The 23,229-nt window shown below is 35.9% G+C and overlaps 1 protein-coding gene across 50 annotated transcripts in view; it reads left to right on the top strand.

Moving 5' to 3' along the window:
- The window catches only part of cacna1aa (calcium channel, voltage-dependent, P/Q type, alpha 1A subunit, a), a 156,211-nt gene extending 134,246 nt beyond the window's left edge, over window positions 1–21,965 (top strand). For 16 of the 50 annotated variants that reach the window (XM_073944635.1, XM_073944634.1, XM_073944636.1 and 13 more), the window contains 5 exons: window positions 227–362; window positions 3,537–3,650; window positions 14,199–14,400; window positions 14,486–14,730; window positions 18,235–21,965. In XM_073944635.1, coding sequence (XP_073800736.1) covers window positions 227–362; window positions 3,537–3,650; window positions 14,199–14,400; window positions 14,486–14,730; window positions 18,235–18,855 — 1,318 coding nt within the window. In that variant the 3' untranslated portion in view covers window positions 18,856–21,965. The remainder of the gene's footprint in view (window positions 1–226; window positions 363–3,536; window positions 3,651–14,198; window positions 14,401–14,485; window positions 14,731–18,234) is intronic. The other 34 variants (XR_012401095.1, XR_012401093.1, XR_012401091.1 and 31 more) reach the window with 5 other exon arrangements.
- The last annotated feature ends 1,264 nt before the right edge of the window (window positions 21,966–23,229 follow it).

Raw genomic sequence — 23,229 nt, 5'->3', positions numbered from 1 at the left:
TAATTAAATGAGGCTGGTCACTTTTTAAATAGTAGCTCATAACAAGTACAGTGTAAACAATCAATGCTACTGATGATTAATCTACCTTGCAGCTAAACATCTTATGGGAAAGATCTTATACCTAAATACCTAAATAACCTAAATAGGTGACAAACCAGACAGCGCACTGTTCGCTTCAGTTGCTGTAAAGACCTTATAATCTGACTAAATATGGCTGTGTTGTCAGGCCTGTTGATGAAAGGATCCCAGAGAGCCAATCATGGGTGACAGCGCGAGCACAGGAGATTTCTCAAAAAGCAGGCAACTGGAGTCCAGAGGGCCAACATCCAGATGACACCACAGACAACAGAAGGCAGTCTCAGGTACACACAGTCCGTCCTGTCCAATTGACAGTATTTGAAAATGCCTGAATGGATGAAAATGAGTTTAGGGCAGTGAAATATAGATAAACTAGAGTATGCAATAAAACAATACAATGTAAGAGCCACTGTTTTATAAAGAATGGATTCTCCATCAGCATAATAACTCTTTTACAGCATGATAATCACTTGAGCTGGAAAAATGTCACACCATTGGACAATTCAGTGGATCAATAATGTTTTTTTTGCCTTTACAAGACAGCGTATCAGATATTCGCAGTCTTTTATGGAGGGTGTCCACTGGAGCGGTTTGTTTTCATAAACCTGAATGGCGAGGTTTATTCTATCTCTCATTCATGTGCATCTCATTGTCAGACAGCAACAAAGCCCTTTCTCTGTTGCTGAGTAAAAATAAAATTCAGCGGATTTTTCTTCCACTCTCTTATTCTCTTTCTTATATTTTCCCTTAGTCTGTGTGTCCTTCTGTTATCGTTTATATTATTTTATTACTTTCACATGTCTGCTTTTGTATGGTGAAGCTCATGTCATTGAATATATGCATTCATATTCGGCTGCCTGGGAAGGATGTTTAAGCCCTTCCGCAGTCCTGAGTGCCATTGTACTGAGGAGGTGAGACACTCCTGCCCAGCTCAACTATTCATTCAGTTTATGACAGCTGCTTTAATCCATATGGTAGATTATTTATAAGGAAGGCTACGTATGCAGTTTAAAAAAAAAATATGACACAGAAAAGCTTTAAAGTAATTTAAAGTAGAGATCAAAACTAGAGCACATTTTTTTTTACTTTTTGATTTATGTTTTTTTTTTTTCATATTTTGAGGAAACTTTCCGTTTATATACCATCCTAGTAGAACAGTGCTTTAGGGTGTTGAGGTAAAGGAAGGTAAGGGTAAGGTTTCAGTCACTTTAGAACAGCTCATAATCTTGCTAAGTCAGTGAAAACTGCAAAGTTAGGGTGCTAGTTACATGCAGGAAGTATACTTCCAGGTTTCAGATAAACACCAGAAGCTGGTCGGTATCAGAAAGTGTCCTATAATTTTAGATCAGTGATCTTTTTCAGTTATCATTTTAAAGTTTTTACATTGTGCTTTAGAATATGTGAAACTCATGAAATATGGAATATATATGAAAGTCATGAAATGCTTAAAACTGGTAATTTGTAGGTACCGATAGCCCAGTACATTGACAAATAGACTTTAACAATTCTATGCGTAATCAATAAAAAAGGTCGGGAGAATTTTTTCTTCAATGTCAAAATTATTAGTAATATATTGGATACATATGAATAATTCAATGCAAAATGCGTTACATTCAGGAGGTGCGCAACAATTTTCATTCCCTGACTTCAGCTTTTATACACAGCTGATATTAACAGGTGGAGTTTAGTGGAATTTATCACCTCATCACTTCAATCATTCTCCAGTGCTCCGTTGGCCCCACCACAGACATACGCCCTCTTTTTCTACGAATTCTCTGCACAACATTAAAAGGATAAGACTTCTCAACTGCAAATATTCTTTATTCAGTTTTAACCCGTCTATGCTCACAGAAAAGTTTAGCTGCAGAGCTAAATTTAGTTTTAGACAATCAGGTCTTTGCTTTTTTATCAGCTTGATCTACTTCTGCAAGAATGCTTCATTAGTATGCAAGGCACATCACACTCAAGAGAAGATGTTTGGTTAATATTTCACCTTAGCAATGAGCTCAAAATAGGTTGTTCTCTAATTTTGATCTCCACTGAATACAGCTAGAGCTTGCATGTACAGTTCACTTAATTTGAAAACTAAAAAAATGAAACATATCTAATCAATCTCATATGGATCAAAACATATTTGACTTTTTTCTATGGAACACAATTATACACTTTTTAAGACTATCCCGAGCATCCTTTTCAAATACTAATGACAATGACTACGGGATCTCCAGGTTGAAACAAAAGTATGTGGTGCCATATTGTAGTTTAATGACTAAAACTGAGGTATTATTTGCTTTATTAAAAAAAAAAAAGAAAGATAGCAATGTCTGATTCATGTTTGAATTGGATCGGATTTTGTAAATTCATTCAACTATTTAGAAAGCCATTGTTCGAATCGGTGCTTAGTTTCTTTCCGTGACTCAATCCATTTACAGCCCTGAGTTTTTTGTTCTTTTAAGTTTAAGTCTTAGAACTTCAGATAATTTTCGATTATAATGCACAAATAATTTAGATCACTCTTAAGACACTTTTATGGCTCATTGCTAGGTCCACAGAGAATCAGCACGTGCAGAAATCTGCAGATTTCCTCAGATTGAGTCTATGTATATACTTGTGTTAGTGTGTGTACATTTTTTATTTATTCAGTTTCACTAATATTATTGTGATAAAATAATAATAAAATGTTCAGTTGATTTATTTCCAATACAGTTTGTAAAGTAATACATGCTGTCTTTTAGTAGATATATTATGAGAGGCTCGCTTTGTTTACCAAATAAGTGGATGTAATTCATATTTGCATTGTAAACATTAAATAAAAGTAAAAAATATATTACTTGTTGATTTCATATATCAAGTTTTTAGTTCTGATTCTTCTAAAATCATTCCGCAGATTTTTTTTTTTTATAAAATTCTCCATAGAAAAAAACAAAAATATCTGCAGATTTTGTCACTCCCATCGATTTCAAAGACTTTTATTTAAATTCATGGAAAAGAGGCCACTAGAAAATGTTGTGTGCCACAAAAAGAATAAAGTTGCACAGGTTAGAAGAATCCTACCTTTAGAAAGGTTTGCATTCTGCAATAATATAACGTTATTACAGTACATTGCACAACGGAACAGCATTAGCATTTCTTCCCCTGCGGAATGTTAGTAGACGAGAGTCTAGATTGTCTCCCGGTCTTCTTTTGATAAGCCTAATATTGAAGCCCTGCATGCATTCAACCATCTAATAGCATCAGATCCTACATTTTGCAGAAGTAATATTAGTCATGTATAGAACAAAAGCTGGGGCAGGACTGTCCTGCTACTCTTGCATCTCCCCACAGGGTGAAGGGAGAGATGAAGGTGGAGATGTCCACCTTCCATTCACTATGCTTAGGCCTGTCTCCCAGGCCCCTGGCATTTCACTCTTGCCTGCTGTCCCTGGGCAGTCATGCATGGTCTCCCTCTGTTTCTGCAGACAGTAGAGATGAGAGAGATGGGGCGGGACGGGTACTCGGACACAGAGCAATATCTGCCGATGGAAGGCCATGGCAGGGCTGCTTCCATGCCTCGACTCCCAGCAGACAACCAAGTGAGCGCCTCATCCTGTCATTCCTTCATGTTTCTCCTCCTCCTTTTTTTCTACCCCCTTTTCACATCCATCTTTCCTTTCCTGACCCTCCAGACAACCCACTTCCCATTTCTGCCTATGCATTAAACAAAAGTGACCGGTTAGTCAGCTAAGAGAACCAATTTTAGAATCTGAAATAGACTGATGTCCTGTACATGCCATTGTGAGTCACACTGACAAGTCAATTATCTTAAGTGGCTAAGTTATATCCTCAATAGATGGCTGAAAGATGCATTCAATCAATTATAGAAGAAAAGTAGAAGCTGTTATACGAGTATGAATTCATTTTCATTAGGGGGTCATATTTGTTTATATACTTTGGATTATGTAGTGTGTCACTTTCTAGTAGTGTCTCTATCAATGAGAATATTTTAAGAATTGATAAGAGTATGCCTTCTAATTGTGCAATAATAGCAACAAATATGGGCCCAAAACAGACCCTTGCAGCACTCCTCAAGAAAAAAATTTTTCATCAGCAACCCTGTCATAAATATGCATTTTAAGTATTTGTAATGATCAAAATATGTGTTTGATGTGATGTATTTAATAATACATAATTTGCATTCAAACATGCACTTAATATAATTGTCTAGATATACAATATCTAGCATATTACAACATGCACCTTCATTACTTATGATGCATATTTGATGCAGGTCTACAACAGGGAAGAAATAAGTCTTTTGTTTGTTTGTTTTCTTTCATATTTCTCACTGTTGGCCTTTGCGTAGCCTCCTCTTCATTCATACTGACCCAAAATAGACTCCACTTCTCCTCTACACATTATACTAAGCAGTATGTCACATGAGTACTACATCTGAATGTCCTATATTCATAAAACTCTAAACCCAGATGTCATACTGCATCTGCTGGGAATCTGAAACTTGTGCATATTTTGCTGTGGGAGCTGACAGAATAAAGCAGGGTTGGGTTTGCTTCATTTTTTCCTGAATAAATCTTTTCATCCTGTCTCCTTAAGTATTTTATTAGTATGTCAGTACTTCTCTCTTTCTCTTTGCCTTTTTCACTTTGAGCCTTTAAATTTATATTTTTTATTTTGGATTTGGCTAACCCTGACTTCCTCGATGTCCCTATATTATCCTTGCGTAGTTCTAAACTTATACATCAAAAATTTTTGATTACTTTACGCATAATTGACCACAATCTTTTTTCTATTTTATTAAGTCCATGTTTTAATTGCATTTCATTCAGGATCATAAAGTTCAGAAAAACTGAAAGTGTAAAGTAAACAGTGAGTTGGGAGTTGGTACTGAAATGTGGATTTGTGTGAGTATGTGTTTGTGTGTGAGTGTGTGTTAATGTAGAGCAGCATTCAAAAGTTTTGGGGTCTGTAAGATTGGTATTTATTATTATTTTATTAAGGGGCACCTATGACAAAAATCATCTTTTGGGAGCTGTTTGGACAAATCTGTGTGTAGGTATAGTTTGTCCACGGTCATTTAGGGGTGATATAAAGACAAAAAGTATCTTTTTTTTTTTAATTTCCTGATGTTAAAATAGGATCCAAATCTCTCCCACTTTGAGGCCCACCGCAACGTGACGTAGGAGTGCGGTTTCCCAGTCCACTGATTTGATTGACACTACGTATTAACATGTCTCTGTATTAACACTTATATCAACAAAACAGGACTTGGGCAAAGCAACTGGGATTAAAAAAATCGGTTGCGATCATTCATCATAAAATGTGATCAAGAATGAGTTTTACGAGTTTAAAACGTATTTAAAACAGTGCATGTCTATAAAGTCAGAAAAATCGATTCGTAGTTCATCACCACAGCTGTGTGTCAGTACAATTATAAAAGAAGACACTTCTATCCCGCTTTGTTGGTGTTAAACCAGGTTTATTTTGTAAATTAACATAACGAATATCCATACAGCAGTGGATATAACAGTGCAAAGACATTGAGTGACTCATCATTGCAGAAAGGCTTGAATTAACTCCACAACAAATACATCAAATAATCATTAGTAAGGTTCTTACTGTAGTATTTCTCACAAACGTTAAGTGAGAGCTGCTTCCTCCATGTCTGTCACTGTGCTGTTTATCTGGCACAGCTGAGGTGGAGATTGAGGCACAGTCAGACAGGTAAGTGGGAACGGTGGGAAGATCGAGCATTAAAGGCACAGGCAACAAAAACAGCTACAATGTGTTCAAAGCAGAAAATTCTAATGTTCTGAAAGCTATAATAAATAATCTGATGGGTGTTTTGTGCTGAAACTTTACAGACACATCCAAATGATTAAAAGTCACAAAGACATTGATAACGTATCTTGTAGTAGCTTGATATCTCAGGCTTGAGAGATATGAAGTTAGACCTGGGATAAAGTTTTAAGATTCGGAGGGCTCTGAATACTAATACTGAGAATTTTCAGAACAGTGAGATGCAAAATACAAACTCAGAACAGCAAAAAAGTAAAACAAATCAAAATTGGGGAATAAAACTTGACAATAAATGAATAGGTATTTCTTATTCTGTGGTGAAAACAAGCTTCCATAGTTCTGCTTATTTTTTATTAATCAAAGCATCCAGACTAGTAAATATAGCACTGACATTTTTTCTCACACTGGTAATAACTGTACTTGTTTCTTGATTATTAATTAATCATCTTAGAATTATTACTGAAGGATCACATGGCAATAAAGACTGGAGTAAAAGTGCTGAAAATCCAACTTTGAATCACACAAATAAACAATTATTCATGTAAATTAAATAAACAACCTTTATTTCTAAAATAAGCATTCTAAATTGTAATATTTTCAATACAAATATTTTACTGCATTTAAAAAAAAATCTCAAAGACCCCAAACTTTTGAATGGTGATGTGTGTTGTGTATTTTTACTCAAATATGCTGCAGTGAAGAAGTGATTTACATGACTTTTAGAAAGCAAACGGAAGATAGTGTTGATGGTGTGGTCTCCTGCTGTACATGTACTGTATGTGTGTGAGCTCTCGGTGTGTTGTGTTCAGTGTACTGTTGCTCACTGTGTCATTATGTGTGCTGTACTGTACTGTACTGTGCCGTGTCTCTAACACTGCCTCTGGCCCTCAGTGTTTGTGCTGCTGTGGTAAGTGTTTTCTTCCGTCTCCACTGCTTCTGTGTCTAACCAGGTTCTCTGTGTCTCTCTTCTCTCTATTTATGTCTTTATATCTCCTTATCCCTTCTCCTCTTTTATCCTTGTTTACTCCTGCATGAATCCCCTTCTTCACCTTTCTCTGTCCTTCTCTCTCATGCCTGGGCTAATGTACCTCGTCTTGTCTAAATCTGGCCCTGTGTGCTTTGTGTATGGACATGTTTGTGCTGTGTCTTGTGTTTGTATGGAAATGGCTGTGCAGCAGCCACGGAGGAAAGGGCGTCACCGGGGAGAAAATCTCACTGTATGTGAATCACAATCACAATCATTATCACTCTAGATTTCACCCTATTCGACTCTATACTATACTAGTAATATTAATAATTATAATAATAATAGCAATAATAATGATGATAATGATTAAATAGAAAACAAAAAGTTTGCTTCTACAAAATGTAAGCTGTATTGCATTGTTGTGTTTCAAACAGAAGAGTCAGTATTTCGTCCACTGCAGATTATTTATGTTTATACTATGGGGCTGTTGAATGCTTGATTCTGATTGGCTCGTAAGCATTCTAGTGTATGCAATTATTTTCAGATAAAGCACAACTAAAGTAGTTGAGTACAAGTACTGACCACATTAGAGCTCTATATGCTAGATGATTTCAGTTGTTAAAGCAAGGCTCTGAATAAGATGCATAACTACACACAGGAGCTTTTAAAAAACAAAAACATTAACAAATACAACATCTGAACAGTGTGTTTAGGTGTGTTAACTGTAGTATTAAACAGAATAATTTACTCTGGTCTGTTGACTTTATTAGAACATAATGCATAGCGTTGTCGGTTATTCCTAACTTTATAATGTTGGATTCAAAATCAAGGTTAAACCACACAAACATACACACAAAATGATAAATTCATTAGATATTTAATTTCTTTCAGATAAATACTACTTCATTTTTTAAAACTCTTAAATGTATAGCAGTTTATATACCAAAATAAATCTTGTCGAGCATATTTAAAAATCATGTAAACTGGAAGTGGCTGAGACTTTTATTACAGTATAATTTAACTGAAGTTGAATATTGAGTAGGGGGCGGGGCTTTCTATTTGTGCATTATTGCCTGGCAGCAAACTAATGATAAGAGAGGAGTGGTTAAGAATATATAGGTGTCAAACTGACATCAACAGAGAAATACCGCCACACCAAATGCATAAGAAATTGGTCAGTTTTTTATTTAGATTATCAAAACAAACAATTTTTAGTGGGTTAACTTGCATCGATTAATTGTTTGCCTAAAGAATAACAATGTGAGCTAGCAAAATAATTATTGTATGTTTTGATTTCGCACAGACTTTAAATCAAGAATAGTTTGAGATATTAACCCTTTAATGCACAACATGGGTCTAAAGTGACCCGATTAAGTTTATTTTTTATATATCTTTGCAAGATTTAAACTTCATCACTTGGTATTCCAGGAATTCTTCAATAAACTTGTTTTTTTATCAGCTCAAAGCCTTGTATTATATTTTGTTTTTACTCTTTGAATATAAATTATTATCACTACCCTTTTAATGCACACCATGGGTCTAATAAAGCTATATTATTTTGCTGTGTTATTTCTATCATGGCTAAGCCTTTTTTTTTTGCAGAAAATTTGGGTTAAATGCATTTAGTTGTTTACAATTACAGGTTTTCATAAAATATTGTGTTAAATCACACATTTATGTTAAGTGCAGTTTTTATATTCGAACATCAATTTTAAAATAAATGTCAAAAATGACCCATATAGGACCAGGCCCGGATTGGCTAATAGGGAGGACTGGGAGAATTCCCGGTGGGCCGGTCCGTTTTTTGGCCGCGAGGGCCGGTGTCCCTAGCTCCAGAATCTGTTGCTCTCAGCAGTCACACTTTTTAAATATAATTTATTTATTTACTTGACCACAGCCTTCTTATTTATTATTTTACCGCAGCTCTGCTCTTGTTATCTATTTTCTCGTAACCTCGTGAGCAAGATGCAGCCTGCAGGTTAATGATGATATAACTAGATAAGTCACCATTCAACGTACAGCTGTGGTGGTACAGTGGTTAGCACATTAGGTTAAGATGTGGCCAACCAGGGTTCGGTCCCCGTCTATGAAGATTTTTTTTTTTTTCATTTTTATTGTTAAGACATAAAATACTGTAAGGGTTGTTGAACATTTGAAGTTCTAAAACAGCTGTTTTCTCAAAAAAAAAAAAAAAAAAAAAGACGTGATATTGTAATTAGAAACTGAATTGGAAATGACCTTATTTTAAGATAGTCAGTGGTGAACTGAGGTGGGCCGGTCTAAGGCTTGAAACTCCAGGGCTGAAAAAGAGTCCCACTCCGGCCCTGTATAGGACCCTTTGCTGTTTCCTAATTGCTGCAAAAAGAAATTCATTTACTGCTAAATATTGTTCACGTGGCACATGTTTCACAACTAATCATGGCTGATTTGTTCTATTTGATGCTTGTAAGTAACAATGATATTACATATATATATACATATTTTTCTTGATGGAAATAAACATTTTAACATTTTAGACAGACATTCGTTTAAAGAATAAAACCAAAAATAAAATGCCCAGGGAAGAAGGCAATGACATCGGAAATGAATATTCATTTTAGATCCATGTTGTGCATTAGAAGGGGTTTTTATAGTTTGTACATCAAAGGGTTAAAACGACACAATTGTAGTTATATACAATCACTTTAGTAAGTAAAATTTGATGTGAGACATTGGTTAAGATTTTTAGTGATGATGCTGATAAATCATTGAATCAGTTCATTGATTTGAATGAATTCATTCATAAAGAAATTAATTGTCATGAAATAAATAGAGTAAAAAACAACGATTCACTAATTAGCCAGCATTAAGTCTAACACATTTCTTTGGCACTTACAGTAATAGTAGAACGTTGTTAATTACTATCTGTTACATACAGACACATTTTAGACTATGCGCAAATCAATTAGCAAGAAACTCCTGGTCTTCTCCCCTTTAATGTATATATGTTGTCTGTGTGCTCTGCAACACTCATTATGTGCTTTGTGTTCATGTGCATGTTATGTTTATGTGTGCATATCTGTCCACAGTTTTTATAGTGTGCAGTTATTTGTGCTGTGTGTGAGAGAGAGACCGTGTTTGTGAACAGAGACGTGCAGAGATCTTTAGGTGTTCAGTGGGTCACATGGGAAAAGAGGGACTTTTTGTGTTGTTGTTTTTCTTTATTGTTTTAGTTAAATAAAGTGTGGATGTCACTGTGTTACACACTGTAATATAGCTGTTGAAACACCCGATGAAGGCACAACTACTTCACAGCAAATAAATAAGGCTGTGATTACACTTGGCATTAAAAAGCGTCTTAAATCTGGATCTTCCAAATAATTGAATAGACAAGTTGAAACGTGTTTGTGATTGGATGTTATCCCATCAGCATGTCCTGGTTTGAGGGTAGTCAAGGATGCAATGTGATCAGCTTTCAGAATATAGTACATGTAATCCAGCCATCATGTCTGCATCCACAGATTAACTTCACACAAACTATTTTTATACCCGTAAGCGCATTGCGTTCTTTTTGTAGCTTGTTTGTACATAGAATATATATTTATTTTTGTAATAAACTTTTACTTTCTTAATGCATTACGCTACAAAAATTGTTTATTAATGGTTTCTTAGATACAGTTTTTAGCTGAGGGTACAATCAAGTTGGTAGCAAATATAGTGAACAGTCGCAGAAACATTTTTTCTTGCATATTCCACTCAGCAGAATCGATTAAATATTTTGTGGGAAATAGAGATCCAATTAGTTATCAAATACATAAACCACTTTATGTTAATGTGTAAACACTGTGTTCTGATTGGCTGTTGATCCAATCTGCTTCATGCAATCAAGGTGTTGCTGTTAACTGTAAACGCAGCCTAGATATATATCTAATTACTGAACATACATCTTAAAGAACTATAATTTGAGAAATGCAAGTATACTTTCTGTCAAATGACATTTAAATATAACACTGCAGAGCACAGTTTATGTTTTAAAAACTTCTAGCAGGGCTATTTAAATAAGCTAGCTATTATTATCACTTGTAGGTTTTCTGCAGGTTACACTCCAAATGAGCAGTATGACTATGAATGTTGGATTTCTACAAACGAGTCAGTGAGCATGGTTACATGCACACCTGATAACCATTGAAACTCTGTTTATTGAAATAACCCGTTTTATCAGTTTACAGGCAAATCAATAACCTGACGATGTAAGTAAATTTGTGTTCTAAGACTTTATTAAAGTCTCAGCACTGCATCCAAACTCGCATACTGTATAGTAGGTACTACATTTGGTTTGAAACTTCTTTCGCAACCACTAATGTTAACGTATGTTATTAAGTATGAATGTGCGTAGTATGAATGAAATTCAAACATACTACACCCACAGAGATTTGTCAAATGCGTCACTTTACTTCCATTCATTGGGATAGTAAAGTGTCCATCCGCTTCAGAATCTCGCCAGAAGTCGCAAGCACTGTTTTATGAATGTAACATTAAACACTTATTCTCAGGTTTCTACAATTGTACCAATGATTCAATGTCTGTATAAGACAAGAACATATATTCATCTTTTTTTTCAGCAAAGAAAAAAGTTAGAATTTCCAATATATCTCATTTTTGCCTACTGAGAAATAATTGCTGTGCCTGAATGTGGTTAAATCTGGCTTGAGGACGGATTTCTGTCACATACTACTTATGCAAACTAACAAAATCCAGGTTATGGCGTTTGCATGCTGGATGAAATCAGGGAAAATATTGTTGATCAGTTTATTCCTCATATAGTGTTTAATAGTGAAGCTTTGCCAAAACAGTCCAATAATTGCTTTTGTGAGAAGTACAGGTTATACTATGTATATAATTAGGTTGAGGGTTCAGGGCTTGAGCCACTGCAAACCACCTCACTCTGCACGTCCCTCTACCCGGACCATAAATATCTGCTGCTACCCCACACATCCTTACTGAAGCCTATTTTCTCTCTGTGGTGTGCATGGCTGTGAGAGGGTAGAAATGCATTTCTCCCTGATGTTGTAGCAGGATGTCAATTCATGGATGAGGATTTTGACTTTATAGATGCAGACCATGATGCATGTGAGCACGATTACCTTTGGTGTTATATTTATTCTGTCTCTCTGCTCTACTCTGACTTGTGCATGACGAATGGTGAATCTGTGCATTTGTTTGCTAGTGTCAGCCAAGATCTTACACAATCAAGCCACACCAACTCCCAGACCTACAGAACTGTAGTAGTGTGACCCCATCATACACTCAATTTACACCTGGTATTAATACATTGTCGTGCTGATACAGTCACACACACAAAAAAACATGTAGGAGTGTACATTTGGGTGGTTGAGTTGTTTATAGTTTTGTAAAAACCTTGACAGCTTTTTTGGTATTCTCTGATGAATCAAAGGAACAGTATTCATGTAAATTAATTCCATTCTTGCTGCAGAGAAGTGTTCATTTCATTTTTAACTGAGCAAAAATGTGTATAGGGATGTTTTTTAGTGCCATAATAAAATCACTAAACAAATGCTCTTGAAATAAAGATGACCATTTGGGTAACAGTTTATTTTGATGTCCCCTTTATACATTCTGTTGACTATAAGCAACATTAATGTTTACTAGTTGAAATATAATTGTGGAGTAAGTTAAGAATAAGTTAACATACATGCAAAATTACCATTGGGGGACCATCATAATACAGTGTTAATGGATATTAAGCATAAAGGTCAACTCAGGGTAGGGTTGGACACAAACAAGAGGCATTGCTGAAGAAAGTTCACACTGCATCGCCTGCATGAGGGGAAAAAAGTTGCACTAGAACACACCAGACAGACTACAGCCAGCAGTCAAATAGTGTCCATGTGGGTGTTTTCTTTCCTACAAACTCAGCCTCTTATTAAACAGAATTACCCCACAAATTATGTTTCATTAAAAAAAAAACTAAAACCCACTGATGCTCAAAACCACCAGACAATGCTTTATAGCAGACCATTGGCTGTAGTGACTAATTGCTGTTGCAAAGTGACTCAGGCTGTCTTTACACCTGGTATAAAGATACTTTTTTGTCAAACTGTCCACAAGTGGATGATGCTAAATACTGGTGTAAATAAGGTCTAAATGTTTTGAGCTTTCGCACTTTTGACCAATTGCGGGAGCAGTACAAAAAAAAATGTTCAGATAGCTTTTATCATCATTTTTCTCTGAAAGGACCACTTGCTCTCCATCCATGTGATCATGTGCAGTGTTGTATGGAAATGGACCAAAACAAAGTATTAATATTTCGCTGCACTATACCACAACACAACAATCATGAGGAAAATTGTAGTTGCTGTTTACTTAACCCTTTAACTGTCCCTCTACCAAAAGGTTGACCATGTTTTTACTGTTTTAAATAATGACTGTAGCAGTCATTTAAAGAATGACTGTTTTAAATAATGGCTTACACACAGCATTGTTAATTTCATTGTTAATAAGAAAAAAAAAACATAATACTGTTGCACTACTACACTTGATTTTGGTTTTATTGTAAAAAAAAACAGCAACAAGAAAACATGTTAAATTAGAATCTGAAATATGTTATGGCATACTTTTAAAAAAAAGGCTTTTTTGTGTTCATAATGTTTTATTTTGTGTCTTTAAATTAGTCTTACACTTCATATTTTCAGATTTGCCATAGTATATGTATTAAGGTATAAAGTCCAGTACTTTTACCATAAACCAACATATCAACCATTTGGTGGAGGCTGATATTTAAGAAATTATGGGATGTATTGAAAACAAATGCATTGAGTGTTAATTGGCGACATTAGGAGATAAGAAATGCAATCCAAACATTTTTCTTTCTTGGTGGGGTAGTTAAAGGGATATGCCAGTTTTCCAACACACTTGTAAGTTCTATTCAAAAATTAACAGGCATCACACTGGTCATTCCTATGAAAACATGATGAAATAAGAGGTACCGGTCTCAGGGAAATTAGAACACAAGTGGAAACAGTCATACATCTCAGCTGACAAACTGCTGCTACTGAAAGTTCATCATAAAACCAGGTAAATACAGACTTTAAAGTCAACAAAATTTCTAATTAAGACGTTAAAAAAGAAAAACTGTTAGCACTGATTATAATAGGATTACCTGGGACTGATTTTAATACCAGGTGTAAATGGAGCCAAACATTCAATCATCTGCCTGCCTTTACTAATAATACGGAAATGAAGCTCCCTTCTCAAATCTTCCAGTCCCATTAATTTTCAATAAACCGAAACCTCTCTCTTCCTTCGCTTCCCTTTCTTTTCTCTCCCTCTCTCTCTCTCTGTTCTGTGCCAACTCTCTCAGCAGCCTATCACAGATAACAGTCCTATGAAGCGCTCGGCTTCATCTTTGGGACACGGGCGTGCAGGACGCTCCATGCGAGGTGAGGATTATGCCATGGAGAGGGTTATCCCAGAAGAGGGTCACAGGCATGGGCATCGCCACCGAGACCGTAGTCACCGGGCGTCAGAACGCTCCCTGAGCCGATACACTGATGCTGACACAGGTTTGAAGCTAAACATATTAAACAGCAGTAATAAAATGATCAAGAAAATAGGAGAGCTTCTGCTAATGCCTTTATTCTCCACCAGGTCTTGGAACTGACCTCAGCACAACCACACAATCAGGAGACCTGCCATCCAAGGAGAGAGACCGGGGCCGAGCCAAAGACCGCAAGCACCATCATCATCATCATCACCACCACGGCTCTTTAGATAAGGAGCACTACGGTCATGAGAGAGACAGAGGAGAGTACGGCCACAGACAGTCCAGAGAGAGAGACCGCCGCTGGTCCCGCTCACCCAGTGAGGGCAGAGAGTGTCTGACTCACAGACAGGTGGGCCGTTTATTCGCATAGTGTTCATAATCTCTAGACGCATGTAACAGCTGAACATTTTTAAAGCATTGAACTGATAGTCATTTTCTTAATCAGATTTGTTTGGCTTCACAGTTGCCTGGTTAAAGGCACAATATGTAATATGATTTGTTTATTAAAATATCCCAAAACCACAGTGTTATATATTTTGCTGACTTATGTACTTATATTATCTACATTTTAAAATCCAGAGAAAAAAGACATTTTAACTTGTGACATGAGCCAAGTCCTGTGTTGCCATGCTAATGACATCACATACTTTTGCCTGTTTTGTTTTATAGAAACAACAAAGTCACTTTAATATGTTGTGTGTTTTCATAGTCTGCACAGAACAGCATTATAACACAATCTTAAAATGTTTTTAGTATAAATAAATAGTGCAGTTGCTTCCCCACATGATCACAAAATAATCTGATATCAACTGGATAGATCTTTATCACTCTTCCAATAGATCCCGGGGTAACACTTTATAATAACTATACACGATGAACCATCTATTAAGCATTAGCAAATAGTGAATTCTCTATTTGTTAAGCATTAACTCTACATTAACAGATGTTAGTAAGCAGTTTACAACTGCAGCTACAAAAGTTTAAGCACATTTATAATGTGCTTAATAATTGTTCTTTCATACTTTGTCAATGATTTATTTTTCATTACTAAATTAAGTATTGCATTATTTACAAACCAGTTCTTTCGGCATAGTTAGTTGTTTTTTAAGATCATTCAAAATGAGTTAGTAATTGATTAAATTAATAAACTATTCAAATGAGCACGCGCACACACACGCACACACACACACACACACACACACACACACACACACACACATATATATATATATATATATATATATATATATATATATATATATATATATATATATATAATTAAAGCATATAGTATTTATTCATTTGAATGTTAATAAATGCTTCATTAACTCATCTTCATCCAGTTTTGTGATCTAATCTAAATTGAGGACTATTTATGCTTTATAAATCCCTTATAAATGACAATTAAAGGCTCAGTTTAATTCTAAACAGGAAAAAAGAACGACTTTATTTCTATTCATTTGAAGATGAACAAATGAAACTGTATCAAAGAAAAATAAATCTTTGCAATCTTATTTAAAATAAAAATTACTGTACCGTTTAAACATCACTAAATAACATTCAAATGTATCATAATATATTTTTAAACTATTATTTTGTTGTTGTTTTATCCAGTTTTATGTCATATATTGACACACATGTTATTCAGCAATGTTTAAACTTTACAGTAATTTTGCTTTTCAGATAAGATGTACTGTTCATACTGAGCCTTTAATTGTCATTTTTAAGAGATTTATAAAGCATAAATAGTCCTCACTTTATATTAGGTCACCAAACTGCATGAAGTTGAGTTAATAAAGAATACAAATTGACTATTAGTATATCCCTGAATAATAAGATAAAACTTGAATAGTTTATTGATCATTTACTAACTCATTCTGGATTATTTCTAAACCTTTAACTACTCTTTAATACATATAGTTTGTAAATAATGCAATTCTTAATTTAGTCATGAAAATCAAACTTTCACAAAGTATGAAAGTACAATTGTTGAGCACATTTTAAATATGCTTATAAGTTAAGAATAGAGCATTTGTTGCTGCAGTTATTAACTGCTTACTAACATTTGTTAATGTAGAGTTAATGCTTAACAAATAATGAATTCAATAGATGCTAATGCTTAGTTAATGATTTATAGTGTGTAGTTATTATAAAGTGTTACTGATCCTGGTAATAACAACTGTGTTTAGAATGGCTTGAGCATGCAACTGGAATGACGTTCCTCAAGGCACTTTTCTCCTTTCTTTTTTTAAGCATGCCGAGCACTCCTGCGAAAACATGACACGCACAAGGCCCATAAGCAGGGCTCAAAACAGTCACTGCCAAAAGAAAAAGACTTTTAAAAGGCACCTCTCACCTCAAATTTTTTTGTGAATGGACCCTAAGTACCTACAGAAATATGTAGCTGGAAACTATTCTCTTCCAACATTGTGAATTGGTGCTGGAAAATAGAGTACAAAACGGCAGATAAAATTGCTGAATTATGTTATAAGATTTTAGTGTGTTTATTGTTGATGTTGTTATTTATTAATATTTGTAGAATTTTATTATTGCTAATTTATAAAATACCAATGTAGTACAAAAGTATCACTGAAATCCATTTTATTAATCTTTTTTAGTTTAAAGTGGTACTTCATAAAATCCCTGTCATTGTCACAATAATGATCATGTTTCAGTGTCACAGTTTATTGTCATTTTCAGCCCTCCAAATAGCTTCCAGGTGCATTGTCAAAGATTTTTATGCTGTATTAATATAAATATATACAGTTTTATATATAAGTCAGAGTTATTAGCCCCCCTTTGTTTTTTGTTTTGTTTTGTTTTTTAAAATATTTCCCAAATAATGTTTAACAGAGCAAGTTAATTTTCATAGTATATCTGATAATATTTTTTCTTCTGGAGAAAGTCTTATTTGTTTCCTTTTGGCTACAATAAAAGCAGTTTTTATTTTTTTTTTTATAATTCTGACCTCAACTGCAGGTTAATTAGTGCATTTTACATAGTACAAAACTTTTTATTAAAGGTCTTATGTTGGAAATGCAATCTTTGGTTTATTTTTTCTGGCAGTTGTTTTTTAATTATTATTGGAAGACCTTGCCTTTAAGCTAGGCCAAGGTTAGGGATCTTGGGCTTAAAAATGTTGTGCTAAACCACTGCTTTAGCTTATCTGTGAACATTATTTCTGCACCAGTCTCATCGGATTCCATTCCGATAATTCCACACAGCATCATCAAGCTCATTTACTGCTCATGAAACAGATTTACTGCTCTTACCACATTTTAAAAGTACTCTGATCAAATATTGCAGCCTTGATGGGAATAAAAACGTACTCAAACATTACAACATGTTTTTAATCCTTTACTGGAAAACAATATTGATGATTAAGAAAATGACTAAAGCAAAAGGCCTATTTCTTATTAAAAAACAGGATGTTTTATTTTTTTATGCTGTTTATTATTTAGTTATTATTGTACCAATATTCAATACTCCCAACCAGAAATACTGTAACCAGTAAAAATGAATTCCATTATTTCAGTTTCATTTGTACTGACGATACGATATTTTTGTTGTTGTTTTTTTTCTTCCTTGTGTCCTCTCTCTTTCCTGTGATATGTTGCTTAATGTTTGGTTGTTTATTTTATGGCTGTTTGCATTGGTCGCTTTTCTCTACTGTTTTGCAATGTCTTATCATTCTTGCATCTCTCTTTCTCTCTCTCTCTCTCTCTCTCTGTTGTGGCTGTGCTCTTCTCTCTCGTTGCTCTCGTCTGTCTGTGTCACCTCCTACTGTCTTTCTTCTTGTTGTGTGGTTAATTTTGTGGTTCTGTTTTATTTGCCTTGTTCCATTTTCATGTAGGGCAGTAGTTCAGTAAGCGGCAGTCCAGTCCCGTCCACCTCCGGGACCAGCACCCCCCGCCGTGGCCGCCGTCAGCTCCCCCAAACCCCTGCTACACCCCGGCCACATGTCACCTACTCACCTGTGGTCCGTAAGCCCATCAGCAGTACCCCCCCTCCTGGCCAGCAGAGCCGACTCCCTACCCCGACCTCCCGGCGCTTCAGTCCGACTGGCCCCGAGCCCCCGCTTCCCCCTCATCACCACCCGTCACCACCCCACCACGGCTCTCCCCGCTCCGGCCGACATGCACACTGGGGCCCCGAGCCTGCAGAGAGCGTGGAGGGTGACGGCTTCTATGACGACCAAGACTATGAGTTCAATCACCACGAGCCTCCATCCTACGAGCAAAGCCCTGTGCAGGGCAACCCTCACCCCCATTCCCCTAGGACTTCCCGCCACAACACCCCTCCTCAGGGCCAAGCGCACCCACGGCGCATGCCAAATGGCTACCGTTCGTCTTCGCCCTCTCCACACCACCACGCGCCCGCTCACCCTGGAACTCATAAACCTCCTCATCCCAGAGGGCCCAGAAAGGGCCTCCATGAACCCTACAGTGAGACTGACGAGGATGACTGGTGCTAGCCTCTGGGACAGGGAGGGCCGAGTCCTTGCGCTTTCTGGAACGGACAACCGCTCAAACAGTGGCCCATCTGTCCAGGGAAACACACGGCAGTGTGCTGAATGTCCACAGGGGAAATCAAGGCATGATTCCTTTCTTTCTATTTCTCGTTTCTTTTACAATTCCTCTGCTGCCGAGTGTTTCCCTGAAAGCTGGCAGTGAACATGAAGCCTGGCGAATATGAAATCTTGTTTTTAGCCTTTTTTTCTGAAGAAAACAAACAGGTTTTTTTGATAAGGAGGAGGAATGTCTGAACTTTTCTTTTTCCAGGACATTTCACGCAGTCCCTCCAGAAATGAGACGCTATGAACTCTTTAGCACTCATTCAAAGAAACAACAACAGCAACAACAACAACAAAAAAAACGATGAATCACTTTTTATTTCACAGAACTTGACTGGAGATTCGTTTATTGCAAAAATCAGTCCAGATGCTGGGAAATATTGATGAGTTTTATCATCTGTGTTTACTGTTATTAATAATCCCAGTGGAAGGGGGTGCGGGTAAGTTGGGTGGGAGCCGGATCTGGGCGGAGGTGAACTCTCACCTGAACTAAAATTATTTAAGCCCACCCTGCACTTCAGACCCCAAACGCAAGAAAAGAAACGTACACACAAACACACAGACACACACATACACACACAAAAAAATCTAATAGGAGAGAAAAAAAGTGAAAAAGCTCCTCACTCTTTCTTCTACGGCTTCGTCTTCTGCTTCTCATTGGAAACATTGGAGTTTGAATCTTCTGTTGCACTGCCCAGCTTTGTTTGAACTCCTAGAAAATAAATCCCTTGGAAATCCTGCATGATTGAAAAAAAAAAAAGAAAACAAAAAAAAAACAAGTTTAAAAAAATACACAAAGAAACTTTGAGTAAAATGGGGGAAGGGGGGATCGATTCCTTGGCTCTTTTGTCACGTCCGTGTCGTTCTCTCTCTCTTTCTCATCAAAGTCTCCTCTCTCTCTTTCATGGCTCTCTGTGATCCCTCTCTTCTCAAGAAGAGAAGAAGCCATTGCTAACACTCAAACTAAAAGCAAATGGGTGATCAGAGAGATGTTTGCAAGGTTTTATACCAGATTTGGTGCCAAATACCACATACAGTAAAAAATTATGAATGGAAAATAAATGGATAGCACAATTGCTTTTAAGCTTGAGACATTTTATAACATTTTATTTCACTGTATAGTTAATTAGCTCACTTGCACAAGAATGCAGATGTAGTAGCACATAAAGCAAGCAAAGGACATGCGATTTTCCTTTACACTACTAAAACAACATGCTCTTCCAGTCTTCCAGGGTAAATGCAGAGTGAGAGAGAGATATAGTCGAGGGGAGAAAAGAGAGAGAGAACCGCTCCATCTTTACATATGATTTCATGTTGATAATGACAATGTGTGTGTATAGAGATGATCACATAAATGCTGATAATTATTGATGATGGTGAAGATAATTATGATGATGATGATGATGATTTTGATTTCATTTTCTACCTGTTTTGTATTTGACTCAGCTGCTCTTTGTATTGCCATACTTGTTTTCATGTGAGTTTTGTGTAGATGGTGTGTGGAGCTCTGTGATAGTGATCATTATGGGCCATGACAGAAACCCATCTGACCTTCAGTCCACGTCCTCCACTTGGGCTGTTTCCATGACACATCAGTGAGAGTTAATGACAGTTCGAAGCATGCATCTGATCTCGAGTCTCTGTAACTGTGAACACTTTTTATCAAGCAGGAAAAAAGCAATGAAAAAAGAAAGTAGAGGATGAGCCGACTAGTTATCGACCATGTAAGTGTGATATAAACGTCTATAATGTCTAAACAATATAAGCTGACGAGGATTAATTAGGTTACATTTTATAGATCAATTTGAGATATTTTCTCTATTTTCTGTTATTTAGTATCTTCCTTTTAAAATAATTTCAAATATTTTTATTGATTTACATTATTTTTGTAATTATCTATTTATAATTTTTGTATACCTTTAAACCAGTGGCTTTCAACCAGCAGGGCAGAAGCCCAACAATTATTAAAATAACACTTATTGTAAAGACAAAACAATAATAATATATTACAAGAATCTGAGAATGCAATCACAGAATAAGTTGCTGTTAATTCATTTCATTTAAAGCAAGGCACTGCAGCCAAAAACACCTGTCAGTTTGAATATTTTGGGCTTTTTCAGTCTAATGTTAAAATTCACTTTTAGGGTGTTTAACAATTTAATTATAATGCATATTAGAAAAATTAAGGTTTCATCACAATTTAAGCAATCTCAACCTCAGTAGCTTTTGCACACCCCAAACCCCACATTTTTATTCATGTCTGTATTGTTAATGTTTTTACAGAGGGAACTGTTCTTTTCTGGCTGTTTGCAGCATTTACTGAATCACGAGGCATAAAAATGGCATTCCCCAAAAACCTTTGAGTGAAAGTATAATTAAAAACCAAAAACTATTTTGAGTTTTAAATTTGAGCTGATGCATTTTTGTGCAAATTACCATATATTTAATGATCTAATGCATCATTTGCATATTTAAAACATTTTAGAAAGATTGTAAAACAAAGTGTATACGCTTAAAGCAATCAATCAGTTGGAGAAGTATGGTAATAGCTATTATTTTTTTACCCTCTTCACCTGCAGTGTCTTGACTTAAAATATCACACCTACCCCTTTAAAAAAAAGACAGAAAACAAGCAGCTTTGTCGTAAATGACAGCAGAAATGGCATAAATATCTCAGCCTCAACCAGGCCTAAAAGTCCTGAAGAAATTTGAATGGCGAGAAGGTAACTGAGCTCCACTACCTCTACTTGACCAGCAGATGGCGCTGTGATCCACACTGCTCGGCAGCCAGTGATTTTGCTGGCTCCCGTCAGTCTCACCTTTTTCTGTTCCATGTTTTTATGTCAATGACCTGTACACTGAGAGTAGTACTATGTGTCTGTCACCGATGGTGCACCGTTCTGTGTTCAGGAAATGTAACACAGCCAATCAAACTGCACAGAAACATGTAACACCGCCAATCAAATTGCATGGGTGAAAACAATGACCGGGCCTTTTCTGCCAAAAACCTGTCTGTTGTGTCCCACTGATCTTTGTGTCTCTTCTGCCCATATTATCCATCGTCATCTCAGCCTTCTTCTACGAGGCAGAATGACTCCGCATACACAAGACACGCTGCCGAAAGGGTCCAACTTTGCAGCATGCGCAAATGAAACAATGTATGTAGCATTGACTAACATATTATCATTCACAACCCCTTGAGCGAGTCCTGTATGTAGCATTACTGATAAAACTGGTAAGTCTGTGGCTTTACTTGGAGATTAGTGTGTACACGACTAGTGAGTAAAATTGTCCCCTTGCTATTACTTGATTTAGTTTGAGAACTACATTCTTAGGAATGTATTACTGAGATTTATCAGTGCCTTAATTCAGTCTTATTTAGTGTATGTGTCCTCAATAGCAGTTTAAAAAAACATTTTTTTTGGGTTCATTTATCTAAAGTTGGCAGTTAGCTTGAGAGATTTACTTTTTACAAGGACAGAATCTAAATATGCAATATGAAGCCTTTTTAAGCTGGAAAATGCGTAGAGGGGAATGATATTGCTACACTAAAAAAATGGGTTGTTTCAGCTCAAATTTGAGTAAAATATGGACAAACGCACTGAAATATTTGAAATGTAATTTTTTAACCCAAACTCAAATGTGGTCTGAAAACAACCCAAATTTTTAGAGTGTTTCAGAATTGTGTGTCTCAAAAATCACCTTGTGAATGATCTCATTCTCATTTGCATGCAGGATGTTCTCTCAACTTCAGTCTCTGTGTGCGTGTGTGAAGCTGTAAGAGAAAACACATGCGGTAGGTTGGTTAGAACATTGACATTTCTCATTGTCTGTCATAAATCATCATTACTAACAACCTCTGTTCATATTTGGCAAAAACAAATGCCTATTTAAAGTACAACGCTAATGTGGGAGCCACACTGTACAAAGATTCAACAAAAAAAAATAAAAAATAAGCAAGTTTTTGTCACAAATTAAAAAAAAAAAAAGATGTAGAGAAGCATTTACCTTGAGAACTGCATGTGCAATGTGCATGCCACAGCGTTTGATAAAAAGTCAGCTGCAGGAATTAAAAAAAATGTTTTGTAGAAAAAAAAACACAAGTACAGATAAATCTTTTTTAAAGTAATATATTCCTTTATGCTCTATTTTTTAAAACAAACAAAAAACATGTTCTGGGGAGGAAAATCACTTTGAAAGTTGTTTTTCTTTCTTTCTTTCTTTCTTTCTGTTTCTAGCTGTTTTTTTCTTCTTCTTCTGCCAACTAGACAGAGA

This window comes from Danio rerio, chromosome 3 (genome assembly GCF_049306965.1).
Source record: "Danio rerio strain Tuebingen ecotype United States chromosome 3, GRCz12tu, whole genome shotgun sequence".
Lineage (NCBI taxonomy): Eukaryota > Metazoa > Chordata > Actinopteri > Cypriniformes > Danionidae > Danio > Danio rerio.
Note: the sequence above shows the minus strand (reverse complement) of the source record. Positions and strands in the feature narration are given on the sequence as shown.